The sequence below is a fragment of the Eubalaena glacialis genome, chromosome 10 (assembly GCF_028564815.1).
Source record: "Eubalaena glacialis isolate mEubGla1 chromosome 10, mEubGla1.1.hap2.+ XY, whole genome shotgun sequence".
NCBI lineage: Eukaryota > Metazoa > Chordata > Mammalia > Artiodactyla > Balaenidae > Eubalaena > Eubalaena glacialis.
The window spans coordinates 117400028-117418039 of NC_083725.1; the positions used below are offsets into that span (position 1 = coordinate 117400028).

Consider the following 18012-nt stretch of genomic DNA (forward strand, 5'->3'; position numbering starts at 1 on the left):
GAAATCTGTACTGGCTTCATGCTCTAAAGCCCAAACATTTAAGACCAGCAAGACAAAGACACTTTGCATATGTCAAAATTAGACACAGTAGTCTGTGGTTTATTTAGTTATCAAAAGAAGGCACCAAAGCAGGTACGGAAGGTGGTACCACTGTAGGTTGTAATTTGGCAACTATCTTTGGAGAGTATTAATGGAAGAAATACTAGGTTAGACCAAATGGGAACACGCAATACTAGAAACACGTTTCACTTCTGAGAGGGAGGTTTTGACTGCCTTAGAAATAGGTATAATTACACCATGCTCAACACATACAAGGGGAGTTTTTAAAAGCAGAGTAAATTAGGTCATGATGACCTAATACAATGAGAAAAAAAATCGAATGCGCCGTGTTCAGTTAGCGGGGACACGCGCTCAGCCTCTCGGGACCGAGCAGGGCTCTGCACGGAGGAGCCATGCCGTCTCGGCTCCAGCGGGAAGTGCTGCAAGCAGGCAGCTTCTCAGCAGCCAAGAGTTTACTGCCAACTATCTGTAGGCTGCTCTGTAATTTACCGTGACTGAATTTTTAATTAAACTGGGGTTAAGAGAAAACAGGGAAGTAGACATTTTGTTTTCTGGATTCAAAAAAGACCGTGTCCCAAACGGTACTCTTTTGAGTCACTGATACAAATCTGCGTTGTGCCTTGATGCCTTTCATTTAATTATTGTTAGTACTTCAACAAACACTAATATTAGCCTTCTACTACTCAAAGAACAAAAACAAAATTTTCCCAGGCAGCACTCAAGAGATCGTTGGTGTATTATAAACGTTCATGCCTGTGAGACCGTGCAAAACGGTGAGGCCAAATCTCTCCATTCGTGCAGAGAAGGGACTGGCTCGACACAGTCACTGTTCTGACAGAGGCAGGGACAAAGCCCTCTGAGACTTCCGCCAACTGGCACAGGTTACATTGAAAGAACAATACGTACTGACATTTGTGTCTTCCACAATTCATGATAAATAAGCAAACTGGTTATTTGTAATCAGCCAAACTTGCTTCTGGGAAAAGGCTGCTACTGGACGATGCAGAGCTCATGTTCCTTCCCAGTACCAGAAAGGAAAAAAATCAAGTTACATTGACAGCTAATTTTATCGTTTCAAGCTCTCTTCTAGCAATTATATCTCTTTCCACAATGGCAAAGGCTAAACCAGTACTTCTCAAAACTTCTACCGAGCTATCCTACCTGCTTTAGTCACAGGTAATTTTACAGTTGAATTCGGTTTCCATCGTCTATGCAGCTAATGAGAATAACCTCCTCGTCATTAAAGTTAAAGCTGGCCTATGTGAAATAGACACTGAATTCTACTGACATTCATTGTTTTAAGATCACACCAATATTTTTACGTTTAATAATCTCCTGCAAATAATATTGTGTGGTGTGGCAGTTTTTCGAAGCTGTGTGTGTCTTACCTTGTTTTATTCTCAAAAGGACCCATTTTTCCCCTTGTCCAACACAGGACTTTCCATACGCCCTAAAATTAACACAAATCCTAAACAAAACCTCCAGGGTACAGCTGGGAAGTCTGCTTATGTCTCGTCTTATACAGAAATGGGGGGGGGGCAGAGATAGCTGTTTGTGGGACAGAACTGTGGGTCTTAAACCCAACCAGGAGGTTTTACCTTGGCCTTCTGCTACTTAACCCTTAGTGAACTGCACCGGAGAGCAGTCATTTCAGGGCTGCTATGGAAATAAAGGAAGTCCGACATCTCGCAACACCAAGATGAAGAAAAACAAGAAAGTCGAGAAGCATCTCGTTATTTTAAACCAAGTTACTTGTAAATGATTGTAAATGTAAATCAAAAAAATACTGCTACATAATATTTGATTCTCACAGAGGTAAAAAATTCCAAAGCTGGAACGAGGAGGAGAAAGGGAAAGAAGGGACATACTAAACTAAACCAGTCTATCATGTAATTAAGCAAAACAGCTAAACATTCTGAGAAAATACATACGTCTATCATTATGTGCAGTCATCAATTAACATGTTTCAGGGAAAGAGCTCATTCTAATCCACCTTGAAGGATGTGACAACTGCATTTATATGGCCAATTTAGGAAATACCAAGTTATATATGTACAAATGCACATGCATGTATAGGGATGTGTGTGTGTGCTTTCCTCTAAGTAGAGTCAAAAATAAGGAAAGCATAACGTTTGATCTGCGTGATATTTCTGTCTTTAATCCATGCATTTATGAAAGTAATGTGACTTATTATTTGGGTTCCATAGTTGCTCAGCCACATCTCTTAATTAATGCAAATCCTGGCAAGTTACTATCAATTTTGGCCATTTTTGGTGAAATCCCTGGCACCACGCCGTGAGAGCTCAACTTGTACAGCGCACAGCACTGCCGCCGGCCTTGAGTCTTACTGACTGCTTAGTCTCGGCCCCTTACTTTCCTTCTCTCTTAAACTGAAGTTCCTGTTCGGAGTTCCTAAATTTCTTCCCCTCCTCATGTTGCCAAAGCATTCAAATGGCCAGCAGCTTACAATGGCCATTAATGTCCGAAACTCAAACTGGCAGCGAGTGCCCCTGCCAAACCTCAAAGAACTTGGGAACCAAAAATACTTGAGGCTGTAGGTTTCATGGTTTTACTAAGTTCAAACTTCAACAAGAAAGTGTACTTGAACTAGGGACTCAATCAACTGAGTAATGATATTGAAAACATTGAGTCCCACCTATAAAGCAAAGGAACAGCTTTTTTCTAACAAAAATGAGTTTGTCGTCAGAGTCAGTTGTGAGACTGTCAGACGTTTGCTCATTATCCATCTCGTGAGCTACTTGCTTCCCTTTCTACCCATGTGCTTTCAAGCATAGCTTCTACTCTTCATCAGCAGATGCAGTTTCAGGAATGGAAACTAACAGCCTAGTAAAAATAGGATTGAGAAGCTAAATCTAGAGTGCTGCCCCCTCCTCCCCCATTAACTGCATGTAAAACATACTCTGATCCATTCGTTTGGTAAAAGTTAATTCCATTTTAAGTGGCTTCAACTCTTCTCTATTTTTCTACTGAGTTACCTAATAGTCTTTTTTTCCCCTTAAAAATAAATAGGGACATCGAATTCTGTTCAAACAAATTCTATTTCCAGACATTTCTATTGCACTTAAGTACTATCAGGTAATAATTCTAGACTGCTAAAATTTCAAAAAGGACAAAATATTAACTACTGATGGTGAATCTTTATTAGGGGAAAAGAAAACTGCGAGGTCACGGCCTGCGTTGCGGCCGGCTGTTAACTAAGTTACCTGTCCTTAACAGGGCACACGTGCCAGCCAACGCAGCAGCCACCAGCTCCATGTAACCACTGCAATTTAAATTAAGTAAAATTACGTAAAATTTAAAACTCCATTCCTTGGCTGCACTTGCCACTTTTCAGGCATATGAGGGCCACACGTGGCTGGTGACCAGCGTCCTGGGCAGCATGCACCAGAGCATGCCCTCACCTCCACGGGGCTCTGCTGCCCTCAGGGCACAGGGCCTGCCCCCGGCCTCGGAGGAGCGCAGCGTGCACCCTGAACACGCTCCTATTTAAGTTGAAACAGAAACAAAGCCTCCATAAAACAGATTTAAACAACAGTCTCATATCGCATGCAATTCCAGCAGCTGGTTATTAAAGTATTTTTAAAGTGTTGCTTAAATGAAAGCACATGACACGAACGGGCAGAAATGGGACTTAATTGCTACAGAAGGTCCTCAGAGAAAAAGATGGCTGAAGGTTGATTTCATTAGAAGTCCCAAAAGGACATTAATTGGGTAGTTCAAGAACTGCTCTGAAACTGCAACTTGATTAAATAAAAAACTGGACTGCATGGTAAGCACAGACCCTGTTCTGCTTGTACACTGTCAGTCAGGGGTCAGGGTCGGCTGTCAGTCAGCACGTGAACCTAGTGCCAAAGTGGCCTCAGGTTTCCTCAGACACGCTAGCTTGTTCCTAACCTCAGACCCTGACCACTCTCACATCTGGACAGGGTTAAGGGAAAATTACCCAATGAAAAGGTTCAGTCACATCATGACAATTTTTTTAAATGAGTTAATATGCAGAGTGCCAATTTTAACTTTAATATTTCTCAACATATAATCGAATCATCACAGATATGGACATGACCTGCTTTTTAGACTGAGCTGAAAGAGACTAGTCTTTAAAAAAAAAAAACTGAGTCAGAAAACTATTCTCCGTTTCATGAAGATCAAAATGGGCCCTTCCAAGGAAGATTTAAATGGATATCAAAATTCTACCACAGCAACATACACACATTTATATGTGTGGTCAGTAAAATGATAAATTCATGGTATAGTTTTTTTTTTTAAATCCAGACATTTGGGATATCCTAGAACTGGTTAAGACAATTCAACAAATAAGGTACTTTAACTGAAAGATTCAATTATTTAAGTAATATAAAAATTTAGAAAGATTAGGAATCTAACAAATTCAAAGTTTTAAAGAAATCTCAAAGGGAGGTAGTTAATAAATTCGGCTTCACTGAGCTCATACTCTTCCACTGGGACTATCCTGTAAACCCTTTTTGATGATGCTATACAAACAATACTTTCCCCACATTCGAATTTTACAACCTAAATCTGAGCTGAAAATTTCAAGCATTATCCAGCACTATTAAAGATTTAACCAACATTGTACTTCCTCTGGATATAAAGCTGGGCGTATTTGTACTAGTTTACTAACAAATAGTAAGTAAAGACAGAATTTACTTAGAATATAAACAAAAAACCAAGTTGTGCAGCCCAATTAAAGCAAAAGCAATATATTTAAATAGCACTTACACCACCACTAACATATTTTAAGTCTCTTCCCAGGTAATTAGGAAAGAGGATTAGAACTGTGACCAGGCCCCTCCCATCCCCAAGCAGCCGAGGAACTCACCATCTTTAGAATCGCGCCATAAAGCCGCAGGAGCACCTTCCGAGGCTCGTCACCAACGGTGGCCAGAGTGTCGGGTAAGGAGCACTGGAACAGCATGTTACTGAGGCCACCTCTGCCAGAAACAAGAGGACCGTTAAGTATCTGTATTTTGGAAGCAAGCTAAATCGCTTGTGGATGAGAAGTCAGGACCCATTCCACAAGAACTGTCCTCATCTAAGTGTTCATTTAATCTCTCAGGATACTAGCAACATAAATGATTAACTCTGCAGTTCTCAGATCAATTCTACGAGTCACATTAAAAACAGGCAAATTCCGGATCTGTTCTTCTAGGATAGCGATGGGGGGAGTTTTTATAATTGCATGTGGCATCTGCCTCAGAGAGTGACAAGGAGCGAGGAGACCCTCTTCAGCCCTGGTAATGGGGGGAAATCCCAGATGCCTCCCTTCCAGCCCACATTCATGTATGATCCAAAATTCCCATCATATACCCATCACTGCCAGGTTAAACTCTTGGGGCAATACTTAAACCATCTCCTCCAGGACTTTCCACTATGAAGTGGAAAGATCCACCCCTTCTTAACCAGGTTTGCCTAACAGCCTTTTCAAAAAATTTGCAACATTAACAATTACTGGAGCTCTGAGAGCTCTAATAATTAACAATTATTGGAGCTCTCAGAGCTCTCAATACCCTAAACCTTCTACTGTGACTACCAAAGACAAGCAACAAGTTACAGGGGACGTTTAAACAGGAAAGCATAGCCTCGGGGACAAATCACCTGCCTGGGTTGGAAATGATTAGATGCAGAGGGTGGTTAGTTAATGCAGGGATTGGAGTTAAATGAGCACAAAATACTGTACAATTAGGAATTCGAGACCAGAGGCACCTCATCTGTAGTAGACTTCAGAGTCCCCAAATCCCATTCATAGCTCGTCAATAAAGTGTAAGGAGCTATTACATAAGCAAAGCACTACGCTGGAAGCTCGGGTAACACAAAACTGAAACAGGCTCTGGTTCCTGCCCTCGAGAAACTTCCACTCTAATGAAGAAAGCAGGCATAAAACTGTAAGACAGAATTCAAAATCATGGGACAATGTCTGAACCAGACGCTTCAGCAAACCCTGAGTCTACACCTGCCTGTCAGATGCATCAATGTCACACAGCAGTATAGGTGAAACTTGTGGAGAAAAAGTTATCAGCAAGGTGGACCAGAGCTTCCTAGAACAACATCCCCCAGTCACAGAAGCCAGCAGCCTCTTTCCCTCTTCTATCCACTGACAGTCTTAGTGAAGCTACGTTCCCCGAAGTGAGGCTAAATACAAACCTAAATTGCATCATCACACGCCCAGTCAGACAGGGATCCTGAGCACGCAGTGACAAGCACCGCCAAGAAATGGTCCAAGAGACAGAGTTCACTTTGTGTGAGGAAGAAAGATAACAGGGAGAACTTTTTATCTGGAGGTTGCTAACGTTGCTGCATTAACGGTGCCACAAAAATGCTCAAAGTTCCACCCCTGTGGCGGACACTCCCCACTCTCCTGGGTTAGAGAACCTGGGCTGTGCTCCGGCAGCAACATGCAATGCGTCAGGACTCTATTTACCAGCTGCCTCTACAGCTGGCCGGGCCTGTTCGACCAAGTGCTGGCAAATAAAATGTCAAGGAAGTGTCTACGTGGCTTTTGGGAAATCAACGTCAGACACGCTCACGCGCTTGCCCCCTCTTCCCCATCCATCCTGCTGTGTGGACCGAGGAGACAGTGGTGGGTCAGGGCTAAGCTACTGCCTCTGGGCTCCAAACTCCCACTCCAGTTCTGCTGTGATGCTGGGCTGGGACTCTGCCGATGACAAACCTCCTTTATCAGCTGCTCCCATTCATCAGGTTCTGGCGGCAGACGTGTCTGCCTGCCGCTCCTGCCCGCGTGCTGCGGCAGCAACCCGCCCGTTCCCGTCCTCACTTCTTTGGGCGACCCCAGCACCAGCCTCGGGGTCCCCAGCAATAGCCAAGCAGTGCCCTCTCCTTGGAGGTTGGGATCCCAACTCTGTGGGCCCCTCCTCTCAGCTTCCAGGTTCTGATCACCCCAACCTCTTCCCTTGTCCCCCAGCCCCAGGAGCCTGCTTCCTGCACCACCTAGTATTCCTTATTTTAATCACTTGTGTTCCCTTTTTGCTTTTTTGGTTCTCCACCGCCTGTTCACCCAATTCCCTATACTAAATCCTCTATGGCTGCTGAAATACCTAGTGGTGTTTCCGTTTTCTTGCCAGGATCCTAACTAGCACATGTGGCCAGAGCTTTAGCAGCTTCTTAGATCACGAGATTAAGGGCCACATCCTAGGAACAGCAGAGCGGTTAGTTGAAAGGAGTCTGTATCCCCATCAAGCCGTGAAGCTGCCACACCTGCTCAGCCTGGCTACTCCTGGACCTCTTTAATGCACAACGGAAATACATTTCTATGTTGTTTAACCACTGTGACTCTGGGGTCCTCTGTTATAAGCATCTAAACCTAGTAGTAACTGATACAGTGTCACCACATCCACTTACTCCTGTTCTTCCAGTCTGGAAACTCCTCACTCTTCTCTGCCATCTAAAAACTACCTACTGGGCTTCCCTGGTGGCACAGTGGTTAAGAATCCGCCTGCCAATGCAGGGGACACGGGTTCGAGCCCTGGTCCGGGAAGATCTCACATGCCGTGGAGCAACTAAACCTGTGCGCCACAACTACTGAGCCTGCGCTCTAGAGCCCGCGAGCCACAACTGCTGAAGCCCGCGCACCTAGAGCCCGTGCTCCGCAACGAGAAGCCACCACAATGAGAAGCCCGCGCACCGCAACGAAGAGTAGCCCCCGCTTGTCGCAACTAGAGAAAGCCCGCGCGCAGCAACAAAGACCCGACGCAGCCAAAAAATAAATAAATAAAATAAATAAGTTTATAAAAAAATAAAAACTACCTACTGTTTAAAACCAAGTTCAAAGCCCAACCTCCTCAAGAATCTTCTGCTGTCTTCCCTGCTAGCTCCTGAAGACAGGGGTCACGTCTAACTTCAATTCTCAAGGCCCAGGGGCCCCAGATGGTGGATGCTCAAGAGACTTTCTGAAAATGACAATGACCCACAGCACTCTCCCAGAACCTCCCTTCTCCAAACTCCTCCCTGTTACATTTGGTAACTGACCATCTTACATTGTTCTCTAATAGGCTGGCGGTCAGCCTTGGCTCTCTAATTAGACTGTAAGCTCCCCAAGGGACAGTCCCCTCTCCTGGGGGAGGGCATCATGTAAAAGAAAAGCCACAGGCTTCAGAGCCAGGGAGCCGATTCAAACCTTAGTTCTGCACTTACTAGCTGTGTAATCTTGGGCACGCTGCTAAACCTCTGTGACCCTCAAAAATGCACTCCTCTGTAAAGGAGCAGCACTTAAATTTAGTCACTGTAAGACCTCAGGGTCACGGAGCCCTGGGGCCGCAACGTCCTGAGCATGCAGCAAGGGTGGGGTCATTCCATCCTCCCGACAACCTACAGGGCAGTGCCAGTACTGCCTCCATCTCACAGGGGAGGAAACAAAGCAAGAAAGTGGCAGAGCCACGATGGAAGATGGCATCTGGCTCCAGAATCCTTGCTTTTAACCCTCATGCTGAGAGACGGGACACAAGCAGGAGGGCACCACGTGCCATGCCAGACACACAGTGGTGCTGCGGGCACCACCATCCATCACAGGAGCCCAACGTCAGGACAAGTCTGTACTAACTTGCATAAGACAAATGGCTCTGTTCCTGTGGCTGCTGTCACTTACGACCACAAACTTCGTGGCTTTAAACAACACACATTTATTATCTTATAGTTCTGGAGGTCAGATGCCTCTAGACAGGTCTCACAGGACTAAAATCAAGCTGTCAGCAGGGCTAGACTTCAAAAGGACATACCTCATTCCAGGAAACACACACAAAATAACTAAAACAGATTCGGAGTGAGCTAATGAATTCAAAGAGGGGTTACCGGCAGGGATGAGGAATTACGGTTTAATGGGCACAGAGGTTCAGTTTAGCAAGATGAAAACATTCTTGCGATGAACAGTGGTGATGGTTGAACAACAACGTGACCGACTTAATGCCACTAAACTATACACTTAAATATGGTTAAAATGGTAAATTTTACATCATGCATATTTTACCACAATTTTTAAAAAAGGAATGAAGTCCTGACACATGCTACAACATGGATGAACCTTAAAAACATGCTCAGTGAAAGAAGCCAGAACAAAAGACCAGATATTAGATGATTCCATTCATATGAAATGTCCAGAACGAGGAAATCTACAGAGTGGGCGCCTAGGGCTAGGGCAGAAGGGGGCTAAAGGGGACAGGGTTTCCTTTTGAGGTATGAAATTGTTCTAAAATTGATTGTGGTGATGGCTGCACATACCTGTGGATATATTAAAAACCATATGCTGGGACTTCCCTGGCAGTCCACTGGTTAAGACTCTGAGCTTCCAATGCAGGGGATGCGGGTTCAATCCCTGGTGGGGGACCTAAGATCCCACATGCTCCACAGCCAAAAAAAAAAAAAAACCCATATACTAAAAACCACTGAATCCTACAATTTAAGCAGGTGAATTATGTGCTATGTGAACTATATCTCAATGGTTTAGAAAAGAAAAAAAAAATCTCATTTTTCTTCACCAATGAAACTTGAATGTGCTTCTACAGAAACGTTTCACAGATGTAAATAAAAAGCATTTTAAAGAATATTTTTCAACAGCTTATTTAAAGAAAAGCAATCATGGCATCTGGGAACCTCTGCAAGAATAAGGACCTACTTTCCCGGGAGGCAAGCTAGCTGTCCACCCCAGCTCAGGAAGACATGGGGAGCAGGAAGGCACAGAAACAGAAGGGCCCGGGCAGCCTTCTCCTTTCCCCTCCACTCAGGCCTGCGCCCCAAGTGCACGGCTTGTCACAAGGGCCTGCCACGTCCAGGCACAGCCAGCATGGGCTTCTGGCTACCAAGCAACAGGACAGGCATGACATCAGTTAAAAGCCCTAGTTTTCCTTCCTGTCACATACTCTCGAAAGCTCAGTCCACGGCGAGAGCAAACAGATGAACGACTGTTCTAAGCTGTGTAACTCGATTCAGTTTATCCCCAGAGTCCCAAAGAAGGAAAGCAGGCCGGCCTGGCCACAGACAAGCCCACAACCTGGAAATCCTTCATCTCTTGCATTATCTGTAGCCGCTCGCCCAATAGGCCCTAGTGGGAAGAAGTAAAATATGGATGATTTTTAAGTAACAATCAAAATAAATAAAACAATGTCATTGTCACAGATGACCCAAACTGTCAGAAACCACCTAGAAAAAAGTCAGACACCAATGAGCTAATAATACGACTAGGAAGAAGATACGATGGGAAGATACGCCACAGAAATGACAGCAGAAACACAAGAGCCAATTTACCATGGGATTTGTCAAGAATATCCTTCCAAGTAAAACCCCAGGAACGCTCAAGGATTCCAAAGAAGTCTGAAACTTCAACCTTTTTAACATGTGGCAGAAGATCTTTAAAATAAACATACATGTCATAATTAAATTTAGGAGGCACAGAGATACTCACATAAGCAAAATATCAAATAAGATGAGAATAACATATTTATTTCATATTCAACATATGTAAGCAAGCCATGGCAGGTAGGACACTGAAAAGAGAAGTCACTGCTGGCGGGAATTCTAACCAGTGCCCTAGGGATCCAGCTGAGTGTGCGTCCCTAATCGTCACCCCACAGGTCCCTCAAACAGTACCAATGGAGTAACGAGCAGAATACAGAGCTGCTTTTACAGACTGCTGATCAGATGCGAAAATCATAATTTCAATTTCTCTTGATATACAGCTTATCAAGAATTAACTTACAATTGAGAATAATTTGACTCATCAAATGACAACACACATAGAACGTAAAGGATATCTGAAAAAAAACCATGCAAAAACAAAACAAAGAACCAACCCCAAATTGAAGAACCAAAAGGCTAACTGGTTTATATGCTAAAGAAAATGAATTTGTGAAAACAGAGCCACAAAGCAGTTGCTTGGTAGTGCTGTGTTGCTTTTGGCACATTCAAGATCAGCTACACATCACAAGTGACGAAGAACCTGGGTGACCTGGCATATTTTTTAAAACTCAATTAAGTTTATCAGTTGTTGAAGCAACTAAAGTAGGCTGCTTTAACGTGTATTAAATTGTTTGACTTTCAGATTTTAAAATCCAGGTTCCAAAAAGTTGCGTGTACATGAATCTGAAAGACCCCCCCCCAAAATAAAAAAGACAACTACTTACCCAAATTCTATTATTCAAATATAACCACTTTGAACACTGTAGTATATATTTTTTCTTGTCATTTTCCTAAGCTCCTTTTCCCAATTTCTTTTTATTAAAATTGGGATCATGGCGAATATACTGCTCCACAAAGTTCCTTTTCCACTTATATTATGAGCATTTTCCATCAATTCAGCATTAAAAACATCATTTTTAATTGTGCACGGAATTTCACCTTAAAGATACAGCATGGTTTAACCAATTGCCTAATGCTAGAGTTTTCCCATTATTTTTTACTTCTACACACAACTCTATAAAATGTATACCTATATGTCAATCTTTATGCACGATCTGAGGCGATCCTTTAAAGCTAGGTTTTCTGGACCAAAGGGCACTACCATTTTAAAATTTCTTGATTCCTACTGCCAAAGTGTCCTAAAACAGAGCCACACTGGTTCACTCTTCACCTGTCAGTGGTGTCAGAACTCCTGTCTCATATCTCGACTGACCTGTTTTTTAATCAATTAAAACTTGATATTATCAAAAATATAATTTTTTAAAACATTAAACTGCTAGTGAAGATAATGAAATTTTTTAATGCTTCAAGATATGAAGTTAACAAATGGCATGAAATATTTTAAAGTTAAAAAATTATTGCAAAGGGAATATTTGTAAGTACATCAATATGGGAAAAATAGTTAATGAAAATAAACTATGAAACATACTAAAAGTTAGCAACTTTATTTAAATGGATTTCTTGATGATATGCCTTAGTGATTCTGTGCTAAGTAACTTCCCCCCAAACTGATAAATGTCAATTCATTACCTGCTTCAAATGAAGCCATACAATTAACTGCACTAATCATTAAGAGGAGAAAAGAAAACTGGAAGATGTAAAATAGCAGATAACCTAAAATTTTAGTTGATCCAGAAACGGGTCAAAGAAACTGTGTCACAGTTGGCATCATATTGATTGCAATTAATTTTATTTATTTATATTTTTTAAAAAGAGATTTCCTATTTATTTATTTATTTATTTATTGCTGCGTTGGGTCTTCGTTGCTGTGCGCGGGCTTCTCACTGCGGTGGCCTCTCCTGTTGCGGAGCACGGGCTCTAGGCACGCGGGCTTCAGTAGCTGTGGCTCGAAGGCTCTAGAGCTCAGGCTCAGTAGTTGTGGCGCACAGGCTTAGTTGCTCCGCGGCATGTGGGATCCTCCCAGACCAGAGCTCGAACCCGTGTCCCCTGCATTGGCAGGTGGATTCCCAACTATTGTGCCACCAGCGAAGCCCGACTGCAATTAATTTTAAAAGAACCCTGACAAATTCCACAAAATCATTTCAAAACAAAAACCACTCCACGAAACTTAAGATCTGGCATTTGATGCTACTTCCTCTCAAAGTTCCTCGCAGCAGGAAATATCATCACGCCTTCCTGGTGTGAAAGGTCTTCTTAAAATAGAAGCTTAGATGACAACTGGTTACCTACGGTCAAACATGAACCAAATGCTCCATGACTCACATGATTATTAACCCCCCATACGTGAACCACCCTACTACAAGTACACCTGTCGCAAAAAATGCTCTAATGTTTCAGCACTTAGACCAAATACACAGGTTATAAAAGACTTCAAAATTCTGTTCTAAAGATCAGAATCTTATTTCAGAATGAAACAGAATTTTAACACCAATGCAAAATGGTGGTTACCTCTGGGCAAAAGAAGGGAACCCAAAGCCAAATGTTCAGATTTGATAAAGCTATTTTATTATTTTCAAAATTTTATTCTTTACTACTTTATAAATGTTTGTAATTTTTAATAAAGAGAGGTTGTTTCACATAAAACTTTACGGCATCTAATACACAATCACCAGCATATACTATAATGAACTCTTCTCAAAAATCAGTTGGTAATTTAGTATATGTATAAAACCAAGATCACTGGTAGCAAGGGGAAAAAAGGCGCTGGTAAAAAGATCACAATGGGTCAAAGCAACAATAATCTTGTCCAATATCCTCTCAAACTCAATAGGGATATTTGTTGGGGTCTGTGGAGATCCTCTGACAGAGGGCTCAAAAGATCAGTGACATCTTCAAAAAGTTAAATGTTGAGTTACAAAATGACCCAGCAATTTCACTCCTAGACATATACCCAAGAGAAATGAAAACATATGTCCTCACAAACACTGAACACAAATGTTTATAATAGCCAAAAAAGGGAAGGAATCCAAATGTCCATCAATTAATGAATGAATAAACAAACTGTGGTATATCAAGCAATGAAATATTATTCAGCCGTAAAAAGGAATGAAGTACCAATACATGCTACAACACGGATAAACCTAGAAAACATGATGCTAAGTGAAAGAAACTGGTCACAAAAGGCCATACATGTCGTACGATTCCACCTATATGAAACGTCCAGAAGAGACAAATCCATAAAAATTAAGTAGATCAGTGGTTGTCAGGAGCTAGGGAGGGGAGAACGGGAAGAGAATGCTAATGGTACAGGGTTTCATTTTGAGGTGATGAAAGTGTTCTGAAAAAACAGCAGTGATCGCTGTATAACTCTGTAAAAATACTAAAAAACACTGAACTGTACCATTTAAAAGGGTGAATTTTATATTACGTGAATTACATCTCAATAATGCTGTTTTTTTCCTTTCTAAACCAGTGATAACTTGCCTTAAGTAGTTTATTAAATCGACCATTCATTGATTTATTTGAACCTATGAATGACCGTCCTCTTAATATTAAGCTCCGTGTGTATGATCCATGGCAATCACCATTTGATTAAAATCTGCTCCCAAGTAGTGAACACTTCCAATGAAACTGCTAGACCCTAGGAGAAATCAAGCCCTCAAAAAGATGCCTCTGATTTTAGGATCTGGAAAAAGAAGCAGCATTACTAAGGACTTTGGAATGAGAGAAGTTAGCGAGTTTCAGGAAACCTCTGTGTTACACTGGGTTTACAGCTTCCCACACCTACCTGTAACTCTATTTGGAGGTGGCACCCGTCCCCCACCAGCACGACCAAAGGTGCTTCCCTCTGGTCCTGGCCATACACTTCTTTTTCTCCTCCCCACGTTATCTTTTTGCGGCCTACTCCCGCAGCCCCCCAGTTTGAGGCCTGTCAGGGAGGGCTCACACACACACACACACAGCCCACCGCCTTCTCCTCCACTCTCCCATTACCTGGTTTCCACAGCCCAGGCACCTTCCACCATCCAGGCATCCAGGCCATTGTCAACACCGTCAAGAGAAAAGATTCCAGAATAAAGCCTGGGGAGGGAAGGTTTGCCAACGCCGGCCTCCCGTGCCCTTTGCCCTCCTCCTGCCGATTGGCTCACTTCTGTGCTGTTCACAATCTCTGGACTTGTCAAAGTTTTAAAATTATGCTTCAGTAGTTGTGAACATCTCTGAACCGGGTGGCTTCCATGGTACTCTTTAGTGCAGCATCCTGAATTCCACCCCTGCGCTGGCAGGCCAAACGCAATGCAGGAAAACTAAGAGAGGAAGACTCGGAAGAGATGAAATTTCCAGTAGCCTATGTGCAGGGGAAAGCAGTAAAAGGCCACAACCATAACTTCAGGCATTAATTACCTGCCATCGTATGTACACCCTACAGAATCCTACTCACCCTTATTCACAGTCCAAAACGGACAAAGGGTGACTCACAAACCAGGTCTGTTTGCAGCTCTCATCAGTAAAACAGGGTCCCTGAAAAGGTCAGACCCCTGGGGGGACCCTGCCTTCTCCACAGGACTCGTCCATACGAATGTCACTCGGCCCTGGACTGTGGCAGGATGCCTACCTGCAGAGGTTTCTGACCCATGGGAGCACCGACTGGACCTCAGCGTAGAGATGCCACTTGACTTTACTACTTACCTAAAATACAGGACTCGTCAACACACTCAAGGTCATCTGAAGTCCTTGCCAGACATCATACTCTCAGGATACTTTTGCACATACCTTGCAAGCAATAGGTACTATTGTAGAGAACTGCTTATTACAAAAAATCTGGGCAAAAATAGAGACAGGTGTATGTAATCTCTGCCTAAACGGAAGTGCATACCTGAGTGACTAGCTGAAATAACCATCATACTGTGTTAGAACTAGACAGGAGTCACCACTTATTAACACTTTAACTCCTGGCAAGCTACTCAGCCTCTCTGGGCCCCTGGGGTTAAGAATTCCTCTCCCTGAGGCTCGTTGCCTGGGTTAAATGAGATAAGCACAGTCAGCAAGACCCAAGAGTGAGCACTTAATGAATGGAATCTTTTATTACCGTGATTAACTTAACAAAGCAGAAGTTCTAGTATTCAAACTGTCCTGAAAAGATCAAAATGATATTTCAATTAAAATATAACACTATATGGCTATTCAAAAGAATAAGGTAGCTCAATAAATACCAATATAAAACAATCTCCAAGACACAGTGCTGCTTTTAGTGCAAAAAAAGTGATCTACTGTTAAGTATTAAAGAGGGAGGGGAAGCTACACATTCCCAGCCCCTTGCACAGGGCCTAGCACATTGCAGCTCTCAGTGTTTGCTGAAGAAACGAATACACCCACGCATACTAATATATGCATGACATCTCTCTGGAAGTGCTTGCTTCTAGGGAGAGGCGCAGGGGTCAGAGGTGGGAGAAAGACACCCTTTCGTAATGTTTGAATCTTAAAGCCAGTACACTGATTATCTACTCAAAGATTTTTTTTCTTTAACAAAATGAGCAAAAATAACCCTTGTTTTTTTCCAACTGTCCTCTGTAATCCCTTCACAAATAAAAGGAATGAATGCTCAAGGAGGGAGCTATCCCCCTCAACTGACTTCCTGGTTAATCATCAGGTCGGTATGAAGTACCATCCTAACCACAAGATAATGAGAGGCTAACAAATAAAACACTCTTGTGGAAAATCTAAAAACTCTTTGTACCTCCCTCCGTTCCTGCCTTAAATACGGGGTGGCAAATGTGATGTACCCGTTCACGTTTCAAGCCCCTCCCTGGCCTGGGGCCCTTATTCTGAACATGAAATATCACTACAGAGCACTAGGGAGGTTAAGACACACACAGAGGAACTCAGATGTGAACGGCTTCCAAGGCGGGCCAGGGAATGTTCTTAATGCTTAAAGTAATATTGCTTTTTCTTATTTTCACACTTTCTCTTAAAAAAAATTAAGGAAAATGTTTAGTAACTTGGGCTCCAGTTAATTGAACCTTTCCTGCTAATTTCTTTCCTCTAGTCACATAACAGATAATACCCTGTGTACGTTTCAGGATTTTTAGGCCCGGGCCTCATTTTCAGCCCTGAACTGCCTGACTGAGCCCTTTAAAAAGCCAAAATGTTTTTCAATGATATCAATCTATAATAATAATGATCAATTTGTTTCTTGGTGACTTTTCCAACCTTCAGCTTTAGAGGCAGTTCTAGGTTTAGGCAAGTTGATTCTCTCCTCCCTCAACTCATCTTTTTCTACGTTAGCCCCACTGTTCCAGAACCTGAAGCATAATCCTTTCCAACAAAAGTCGACTGTGTTAGACAATGAAGCATCTCGGGGAAATTTACATGTTACCTAAACACAGGACAAACCCCAAAACCCTGGTAAGGCACAAAATCCATCAAGATCCTCTTAACTTGCTAACAGGTCACTACACTTCAAACAGGTTACCCTCACATTTGGGATAAAGTACAGTTAATTTCCAGACTTAATGGCAGTGGAGATTTTCAAGGAGGAAGAAAAAAATGAACATTTCCCCGCCATGAGGCAAATGAGGAAACACTCCTGACTTAAAGGTCTATCAGCTCACCATTTACGGCACGGCTGTACTTTACCCAGGAGGCCAGAGGTGGCAAGAGGGCTCCCCATTCAAATACAGAGAGTACTCAACCGTAATGCGGGGAAGCAAAGGAAGGTGGCTGGGCCACAGCAACTGTAAAAACTATCCTTCCAGCTCCCCACCTTCTAAGGCTCAGTCCTCAGGGTGGGACCACGACACGGCGCTTCCCTCATCACTCCCTCTCCAACCACGAAGCCGCAGGGCAAGATGGCATCTTGGTTCCTGGCCGCTTCACAAATCCTCCCAGACTGTTCACCCACCTTGCGAAAAACACTGAATGCTACTGGCAGGTGTTGGCTATAAAAACTATCATTCAAGTTTGCTTGCTCTGAAAAGTTCTCATAGATTGCAAATATACTCCATGTGTAGAAAGGAGGTCAAATCCGAGTCAATGATAAGGCCGAACAGTCCAGTAGATGTGGTCCATTCATGCTGTGCTGTGTGTCACTTTAACACGGCAGCAGGAAGCTGGTCTACACGGAGCAGGTCCTGGGCACTTGGGAATGTCACACCCTGTGCTTCAAGTACTCAGTGTGTGACAGGAAGTAGTTGGTAATTTTAACTACAAGTGATAAAGTGAATGCAGGGGAGAGAGCCTCTGCACTATTGTGTGGACTCTCTCTGCCCCACAGAAACAATTTTTTAAGTTTTGGAGTAAAATCACTTCACTAGATAGTAGTTTACTGTATAACACAGTTTTTATTTTAGCAACATGTATTTAATACAAGTACCTTTACAAATGGCTTGTATCCTTTATTTGTAGACTTACCAGGTCTTAACGAGGTTATTTCTGTTTTAGTCTACAGCATTCTACATGGGGAAAATGCATGCTGCAGTGATACAACAAGTTGGTGAAGTGCCCATGGTCTTGAAATATGCCATTCCTCACGTCAAACCTCTAGATTACTTTTTTCCCCATATTTAAGTTGAGGTGAAACACACATAACATACAATTTGCCATCTTAAACATCTG

At 42.7% G+C, this 18012-nt stretch overlaps 1 protein-coding gene across 3 annotated transcripts in view; it reads right to left on the bottom strand.

The window, feature by feature from the left end:
* Positions 1-18012, bottom strand: part of CHKA (choline kinase alpha) — a 65971-nt gene that overhangs the window by 37759 nt on the left and 10200 nt on the right. For all 3 annotated transcript variants that reach the window (XM_061202168.1, XM_061202169.1, XM_061202167.1), the window contains exon 2: positions 4919-5030. In XM_061202168.1, coding sequence (XP_061058151.1) covers positions 4919-5030 — 112 coding nt within the window. The remainder of the gene's footprint in view (positions 1-4918; positions 5031-18012) is intronic.